This window comes from Nycticebus coucang, chromosome 8, assembly GCF_027406575.1.
Source record: "Nycticebus coucang isolate mNycCou1 chromosome 8, mNycCou1.pri, whole genome shotgun sequence".
In the NCBI taxonomy this organism is placed as follows: Eukaryota; Metazoa; Chordata; class Mammalia; order Primates; family Lorisidae; genus Nycticebus; species Nycticebus coucang.
This window is the reverse complement of record NC_069787.1, coordinates 36,011,453-36,020,562: the sequence shown is the minus strand read 5'-3', so window position 1 is coordinate 36,020,562 and position 9,110 is coordinate 36,011,453. Positions and strand designations below refer to the sequence as shown.

Sequence of the window (9,110 nt, the reverse complement as noted above, 5' to 3'; positions counted from 1 at the left end):
CCCGCTCTGCTTCCCCTGGGGGAAGGGGCAGGGTTCACGGTGTATTTTGATGGACACCAGCCCCTGGCACAGGCTGGTCACGAGGAGGGGATGTTCCCTGAAGGCTTGAGGGATTGAATGAATGAATCGACAAATAATCTTTCTTTGGAGTTCAGAGGTCACCAAAACTTACACGCATGTCCCAGGCAGGGTGTGGGTGTTTTTCTCTTACCTGAAGGCCCTTTTCGGGGTGGGGCTTGGGGACAGCGTTCTTGCTACCAGAGCCAGCCCTCTTTCCTCAACCAACCGCCCCGAAGTTTCCCGGGAGCCAGAGGGCACCGGGCTGGCGCGGCTGAGCGGGTACCGCGGCTGAGCGGGTACCACGTCTGCGGCTTTGGCCTCGCCCACCTCCTCGCCCGCCCCCGAGCAGGCGGCTGGCCAATGACAGCCTTCCTCCGGCTGCGGGCTCTCTCCCTCCGCGCTGTCGCTACCCTTGCCCAGCTCCTCGCGCCGCGCCCCTCGCCTGGTGGGCTCGCCCTCCCCGGAGCGCGCAGCCCGGCGTTACCAGCGGGCGCAGGGCACGCGGCTCGCCGGCCCCTGCCCTCGCCTGACCACTCCAGGCTCTCGCTGCCCCCGAAGGGGCTTCTCTGAGCCTGAACGTGGTGTCAGTGGAGCTTCATTTTCGTAGGGAACCAGTAGGTGGGGAGACCCAGCGAGGGCGAACTATGGACCCTGTGAGTCAGGTAAGCCGACCTGGGCAGGGCGGCTGGCCCCGGGGGGACCCCGCGGCTCCAGAGAGGCGCCCTCGACCCCTTCTCACGCTTTCGCTTTTTCTCTCTTGCCTCGCTCCTCCAAAGCTGGCCTCCGCGGGCACCTTCCGGGCGCTGAAGGAGCCCCTCGCCTTCCTGCGAGCCCTGGAACTGGTGAGTAGCGCGCGTGCGAGGAGGGGCGCTGAGGCTAAGGTCCAGCAGGTGAGAAGAGGTCGGGGCTCTCCGCTCGAGTCTGCTCACAGCTCTATACTGCGATCCTTCCCACTCCCAACGTGCCATTCTGGGGTGGTAAGGACAGGATCCAGGGACCCTGTTGGGAGGCAGGAGTGTGGATGAATTTTTGCTTAGAACAAGTGTCATCTCAGCTCCCCGCTTGCAGGCGTGCAGGGGCTGTGTAAAGAAGCCTCCTCCCCGGGATATGGGGAGGGAGCAGATGGAGAAGCTGCCGCTGGGCTCTGGCCACTCACCTGCACCTTGACAGGGTGAGGGATGAGTGGAGGGACCCAAGGCTGAGGTGAGGAGACTTAGCCAAGCTCAGAAAGTTGGTCAGAGCAGGGACAGCTCCACGTCCTGGCCATGGATGCTGGGAGCGCTGTGGTCAACTGCTCCGCGGGAGCTCCAGGGCGGGAGAGATGCTGTGAGGCTGGTAAAGGTGTTGGATAGAGAGCAGAACTCTCCCTCCCCTATTCCAGTTTCCCTCCTCTGGCCACTCCGCGAGGGTGCTAATGATTTATCCTGGAAGAACCTACCAGTCTTTTGGTGTAGCTTTCTTCAGCGACTGGGATTTAGGAAGTTATATTTCTCCTCTGCTTTGTCGCTCAAAACAAAACAAACAACACCCTGATGGTCCCATGGCAATTTGTGGACAGAGAAGCGAGGCACAGAAACGGTTACTTACGGGGCCACAGAGCAATGTCAGTGTTGTTGGCTGGATGATGGTTATTCAGAGTGAAATCTGCAGGTCACACGTTTCTTCTTGCTAGGAGCTCAAAAAGGCAAACGAACCTATCTGAACAGAAAGTTCAAAGCCCGTCATGTAGCATTAATCACAGGCCCAACACTGAGTAGCTGGGAAATTATATAAGAGCCAGTTCTGTGTTCCCAGATCTTTGCTCCGAGGGCTTGTATCTGGCTTCGGCTATGCAACTGTGCTGTTTATACGAATAATCTATGAGATAATTACATTTGCCTTTTTTGCAGACCTGAATAAAAATGCATGAATATATCAAATTGACATAATCAAGACAGCTTTTGGAAGGCTTGAACTAGTGGTTCTGAGCTGGCTATTTTGAAACTGTTTTCCTTACAGCCAAATTAAACAGAGCAAGCCATGCTCACAGTCCAGGAAACTTTTTCAGTTAGCTTTCTCAACATTCTGCCCACATTCATTTCCAGCCACTCAATAAATAATTCCTGTGGAAGAGTAGCTTTTGGGATCAAAACATTATCTCCACTTATCAAGCCATTCTCTCTTTGAAAACAAAGTTCAAAGACCTGGCATCATTTTCTGACATAATCCCTTCTTGTCACATCGTCACTTATCTAAAATATTAGCTTATGTTTGCTCTAATACTGCTGCAACATGATATTGTGACACTACTCAGTACACAGCCTCTACTGGTGTATGAACATCATCAATCTGAATGAACTTGTTTAATTACAGACTCCTAGACACTAAATCAAAATACTGGGAAGATGGGTGTCCGTGAATCTGCATGTTAAACAAGCTCCCTCTGTAATTCTTATGTACGTTAAAGGTAGACAACCACCACTCTAAGCTATACCAGCTCCTTCCAAAATCCAAAAGCACTGTTTATATCAATGCCTTTGCTATTTCCCTTCACACTATATGGAATGCCCTCACACCCCAAACCTAGAGAAAATGTTTGTCCTCTACCTCATCTCAAATGTTACTGCCTCTATGAAAATTTTCTCATATTTACTCCTTCCCCTTTTCTCTATCCCAAACTCAATGATTCACCTCATTCATTGAGCTTCCATTATTTTATTTGTTCATTCATTCATGAGAATCTATCACACTGCTTTATAACTGCATTGCATAGTGGTTGTTTTTACTTGGGGGATGAGTGTGTGTGTGTGTGAGAGATAGAGAGAATAAAAGTTACTGCATTTAAAATATTTGTGATCCTTCACTCTCTTGTTCAAGTCTAAGGCATTAAAAGGGAATGGCTTTTTGCTCATAAGTCAGTAATTAGATTCTCTTTTATATAGGAGAATATGAATAGTGGACAAAGCACACTTAAGAAGTCAGTTAAGTCAACCAGCCTACATTTTAAAAGAGCTGAGTTACAGACATGGGAGGGGAGAGAAAGAGAGAGAGAAATTTAGTGGCTGAGAAAGTTTGAAGTAGTGGACAGAAGGAAAGAAAACACAATTTGTGTGCATACAGTGGCATGAGCTGCCACTCTGAAGTATGTTTCTGTAGGAGATGTTAGCAATGAGAGGGCAGGTGATCTCTTAGACAGCAGAAAATGTGTTCTGTTTGTCTCTCCATTCCTTATTCATTCCTTTCATAGTACACAGTAAACAGTAAGTGATCGGCAAAAATTGGAAATCAGTAATGAAAGAGCAATTAAAATATCCCAGCTTCTTCTCTTTCTGAGGAAGTTTTACAAAGCAATGGAGAGCAGCCTTAAAGTTGGTAGTCTCTAAGGTCTTCAAGGAGCAATCCCTTCTCCTACCCCAGAATTTGTGCTGCAGAAATATAAGTGCATGTAAAGATACATGTGTATGTGTCTTAGTCTGTTTAGGTTACCATAACAAAATACAATAAACTGGGTAGCTTATAAACAACTGCAATTTATTTTTCAAAGTTCTGGGGGCTGAGAAGTTCAAGATCAAGGTGCCTTCCCTTGGCAGAAGGGAAGAACCCTGGTCTCTTCAGTTCTTCATAAGGGCACTAATCCCTTTCACAAGCGCTCCACACTTATGAGCTAATTACCTCCCACAGGCCCCACTTCTTAACACCAACACTTTGGGGATTAGGTTTCAACATGTACATTTAGGATGAGGGGGACATAAACATTCAGACCATTTCAATAGGTTAAAGGGTATTTATTGCAACATCTTTTGTAGTGGAAAGCACTGGAAATAACTAGTAAATCCATTATAGGAAAATAACTAAAATAAGATCCATGGATGTTATGAAATGTTATACCACCATTAGAAAGAATGAATTAAGTTAATATGTGTTGACCCAGAAGTCAATTGTGTTGGAAAAAATTCTTAAATGCGAAAACATGAGTTTTATTCTTTGAATTTGATAGCATTTTCAGATAAAAAAAAGAAATATTCTTTTGATTGACACCTAGGTAATTTAATCAAATATCAAAGTAACACATAGAGTATGATACTGTTTTTGCAAAAACAAGAAAAGAAAGTATAATTTTGTGTGTGTGTAATTTGTATGCGCATAGAGTAAAGCATAGATATGTAACATGCCCTATTAAAATTGATTTTTTCAAAAGTATGTCATTTGAAGCGCAGTAGGCAGAAAATAAGGGAGGCTGAAGGAAAGCTGTGGTATGCAGGACAAATCGTAAGCATATCATCTGTCTACAGTTGTGCATGAACATGAGTAATTCTTAAAACTAACTCGTATTTCCAGTTCTTTCTTATGGATTGACCATATGAACTGGTATTACCTCTACAGTCATGCTCCACTTTGGGATTTATAGCCTCAGGGGAAAATGCACTTTATTTATGTGTTCTTTCCTTAGGAAGGGTTCATGGATACAGTAGATTTAAAGTCTTAATAACCTATAAAAGTCAAGCCTTGAGGGAAAAGCTTTAGCCAATTTCAAAGACTTTCAGGCAAAACTCCCATATCCTTAATCTCCACGTAAATGAGGTCAGAGGACTTTTCACTAACTTTGGGTCAAAATGAAAATTGGGACATAGCACTGACTTTAGTGGTCTGTTTCATTTATTCTCTGTTGATAAAATAGGTCTAGCGAATCTCTTAAATCATTATTTGAAAGTAGTAAATGTATACATACATACATATATGTATAAAATGCACTCCATTCTGAGATTTACTCTGAAAAACTCATTTGATATAGTCCTATCTTCCATTAATCATCCTTATTTTGCTACTTCCTGACTTTGTCAGTAGGCTGTAGTCTCCTTATTGTCTTTTCTCTTCAAAAATTTTGTTAGCCATTCTTTCATCCCCCTCCTCCTTACAATGCTCTGGATTAGCACCTGTGGATTTATCTGAAATGGAAAGTGAAGGACCCCCCCCCAAGTTCAACAAGGACTTGAACTCCCCCAATTTATATTTGCATGGCTTACATAATCTTCCAACACAGTGATAGTGTGTATACTTGATTTAAATGAAGGCAGTAGCATTTGTATAATCCTCATTCCTGAATTTAAACTCTAAGTCGTGTTTTTCAAGAAAATACCATACTGCTTTCTTGATATTAATAGCATTTATAATTCATGGTATTGATAATCACAAAGAGAAGCATGTCATTATAGTATATATAGCTATATTAGCCACCATAAATCCCCAAGAGTAGTAGTAATAACTACTTTTATCATGTAAGCTTTATGTAAATCACTATATTACGGTAATTCCCTTATATCATCGTGTTGAACTTGTGTGACTTTGTGTAACATTCGCATTTCACCATGAAGCTTAAAGATATTAACCAGTTCATAAAGGTAAAAATTTTAGGAAATAACAAAGAGAAGATTTTGAACAGTCTCACTCCTAACCATACTCTCCTAAATGCTGTGCTCTTCTTCCTACAATATGGTAGGCAAAACTTGCTTTATCTTATCCCTTATCATCAATGAAACTTTAAAATCAGATGTAATCTTATTTTGCAGTATTTATTTCACTCATCAAGTTATATTTTTCAGCCTTTCCGGAAAATGCCAAGGAATGTTTTTATTTATATGAGGCTGTATTTTCTGTTAGTTATTAATTAACCAAGGTGGAACAGATTCCAATTAGAAAACAATATATTTTCATTTAAAATATGTAGAAAAAGACCTTGATTACCAATGACTTAATCTCATTTTATGGTCTTTTTTTCTCTTTTTATTAAAAAAATATGTCCATGTGTCAAACAACTTTTTCCCCTCCTAAGTATAAACAAGATGGAATTATAACATAAATGGCAGCAATCTGCCACTGAGGGTCTGATGTAATTTAAACCTGTATTAACATGGTTATAATTATAACTTTCTAGCCTCTCAACTGGTAACAAAAATCATGTGCAATTAGAATATGAGTCAATAAACACACAATAAAAAGAGCAACTCCCCAGTGTGCTAATGGATTCACCACTTACTGCTTTTCTGAGTTTATTAAGAAAATTAGATTTTGGCCTCATAATTATGGGGAAAAAAGAGATTTTACTTTTTTACTAGCTTGGTTGCCTTGGGCAAGTTCATTGATTCACTAGGTTTCATTTTTCATCTATAAAGTAGGGCTAATGATAGTTCCCACTTTAAAGTGTTGCTACAATTATTGGATTACTTAATTTAAGTCCAGTACCTCACAGGGTGCCTGGGCTATAAATGCCCAATAATTGATTATAAAGATGATGATTATGATAATATTGATTCCAGTGGTTATGATGATGATGATTAAAAAGGAGAAAGTGGAAATTCATCAGAGGGTAATTTAGAACATTATGACTAATTTCTTGCAAGTTAGAATCTTGCCAAAACTCTGAAGTAGTAAATGTGTATTCACACTAACTCAGATCTCTTTTGAGCCCCTCTGTCTCTATACCCTAGTGTGAAGGGCTCTCATCTGTCCAGGGTTATTTTTTATTTATTTTGAAACAGAGTCTTACTTTGATGCCTTTGGTAGAGTGCCATTGCATCAAAGCTCACAGCAACCTCAAACTCTTGGTCTCAAGTGATCCTCTTGCCTCAGCCTCCTAAGTAGCCAGGATAATGGAAACCTGCCACAACACCTAGCTAGTTTTTCTATTTTTAGTAGAGACAGAGTCTCGCTCTTGAACTGGTCAGGCTGGTCTTGACCTCTTTAGCTCAAGCAATCCATCCACCTTGGCCTCCTGGAGTGCTAGGATTACAGGTGTGAGCTGCCCCACCTGGCCAGCTAGGGTTATTTTTACCATAGTATGAGTGATCCTCAAGGTACTTGCTCCTAGGAATATTCACATTTCAAAGAATATTCCAGAAAGGTCAGTGTTGATCCTAAAGGAGAAGGTCTAATGGAAGAATTACAAGCACGTGGTCTTTGGAGTTTCTTTTGTTGGGGTATGCAAAGAGAATTTTTCTGATTTTTCTCAAGACATAACCCGTAGCCAATTGTCTACATTCGAAAGAGTCGCAATGTGTCTGAATGAATTCTCCACAGGTAGCTGAATATCTTCATAGGGTCAACTAGAAGGACTTACTAACGACATTGAAATACCCACATATTCCTGGCCATTGGGAGTTCCAAGATAGAAACATGAGAAGAACCTCAAACTCAAGGGGAGACATTATTCTTAATTCTCTTTTTCCCAGTAGACTCACTTCTCTCCCTGACCTTAATATAGGGTTGGAAGAAAATATGGTAGTAGGAAAAAAATAGTAGAAGGTGTACAGAACTACAATCTTCATTTTGTGTGGGCAGGTATTTGATTTTTGCTTTATTTGTATCTATTCTTCTTTATTGTATTAGCTTAGCCTTTCTTAGAGGAACTTTAGTTTGCTCACTTGAAAATTGGGGACAATACCCCTTGTCTACCCTCCCAGAGTGGTGGAAATTTTAAGTGAGATCAAACATGTAGAAATGCTTATCAAACTATTAAATATCTCCCAAAAGTTAATGATAATTGTGATCACAATGATGATGATAAATAAATAAGAAATAATTTGTCCCAACCTAAGTGCCTCTTGACAGCACAATAGGGTTCCTGGAGAGAGGATGGGATGAGATGTGAAGTATATAAGCCTCATCTCTGCTCTATGTGTGACTGAGTCTTTCCCAATCCCTTCCCATCCTGTATCCTTCATCCCAATCTCTTTGGCCTCTTTGGCACCTACAAGAAAGAATGATACAGCCAGTTGAAAGTAATCAATTATCCAGTTTTGCACAAGGAAATTCACCCTCCCCCTTTTAATCCTCATACCAAGAGCCAATTTCTTGGTCTGTACATAGTTCACATTTTAGATGTTGGGGGTGGTGGGGAGGGCTGGTGATGGTTCCTTGCAGGTCTGATGGACTTTTGCATATGACACTTCCTCTGCTTAAAACAATTCCTCTTGTTCTCATGCAACCTTTTATTACCTGGTGAATTCCTCTTCCCCCTTCCGTGTCAGATATATATCACTGAGAAGAAAAGTCTTACTAGATAAGATTAGCCTCTGGATGTTTCCCAGAATACACTCCTTAATGACTTGTCTTCATTCGAGCATCTCAGTCAGACTAAATGCTCCATGAGGGCAGGGATTGTGTTTGTTCTTCTCATCAGCACATTCTGAGTTTCTAGCACAGAGCTTGGCATATAGTAAGTCCAACTCCAGGGGCATTTATAATCCTCTCCAAAACACCCAGGTGGTAGGTGCTTACTAAGTATGGGTTGAAGTAAATGAAGGAAATGGGAGGGAGAGAAAAGAATAAAGAATAACTAAATAAATTTTAGGGAACACACTGGATGAGGTGTAAATTCCCCTCATGATCTCCATTGTGAAGAACTGTAAGGCTTTCCATAGAAATAATTGTTTAGCTTCGTTATGGAAGAGTAAGTCACAAAGTTTCAACTGTGAAGGAAAGATGGCTTCTGAAGGGATACCTAGAGTATATTAATGGCGGAGAACTCTTACAGAAATAAAAGTGCAAGGAATCCCTAAGCCTTATACCTTGAGATTCAAGGCAATGATTAGCAAGAGTGCCCCATTACTATGTCTTAGCTACTGTTCTCTCTGCCCTTTGTGTGTGTCCCCTTTCTGTTTCTCATTTATTCTTTCTGTCATTCTCATTTAATTCTGTCATTCTCATTCTCATCTCTGTCCTAAGAGAAAGAATGTGATTAGATGCAGTTTTTTTTGTGTGTTGATTTTTTTTTTTTTAGTTTGTACACAGCTATCAGCCCCAGGCCACATGGTAAGTCAATAGCCAATCTACAGATTGGTTGCCCATGGGTCAAATATCCACTCCTACCCTGTCTCTTATAAAGGGTCATTCAATTAAAAATGTTTCCTTCTTAGGCTGTTCTTTCAGCTGGAGCAGGAAGAGGGACAATCCTTCAAGTCATTGTCAGATGTGTACATGACTAGAATAAAGATAAATGGCTTTTTAAACCAGTACTTCTTTCATTAAAGTAGCATTGGTGATTTTCTTAAGATGCTACACCTTTGAGATTTTGG

General features: G+C 41.5%; 1 protein-coding gene across 1 annotated transcript in view; it reads left to right on the top strand.

The window, feature by feature from the left end:
- The first annotated feature begins 489 nt into the window (after positions 1-489).
- SYNPR (synaptoporin) overlaps positions 490-9,110 on the top strand; it is a 352,066-nt gene continuing 343,445 nt past the window's right edge. Inside the window, exons 1-2 of the mRNA XM_053599734.1 lie at positions 490-722; positions 837-902. Of these exons, the coding sequence (XP_053455709.1) occupies positions 705-722; positions 837-902 (84 nt within the window). The 5' untranslated portion in view covers positions 490-704. The remainder of the gene's footprint in view (positions 723-836; positions 903-9,110) is intronic.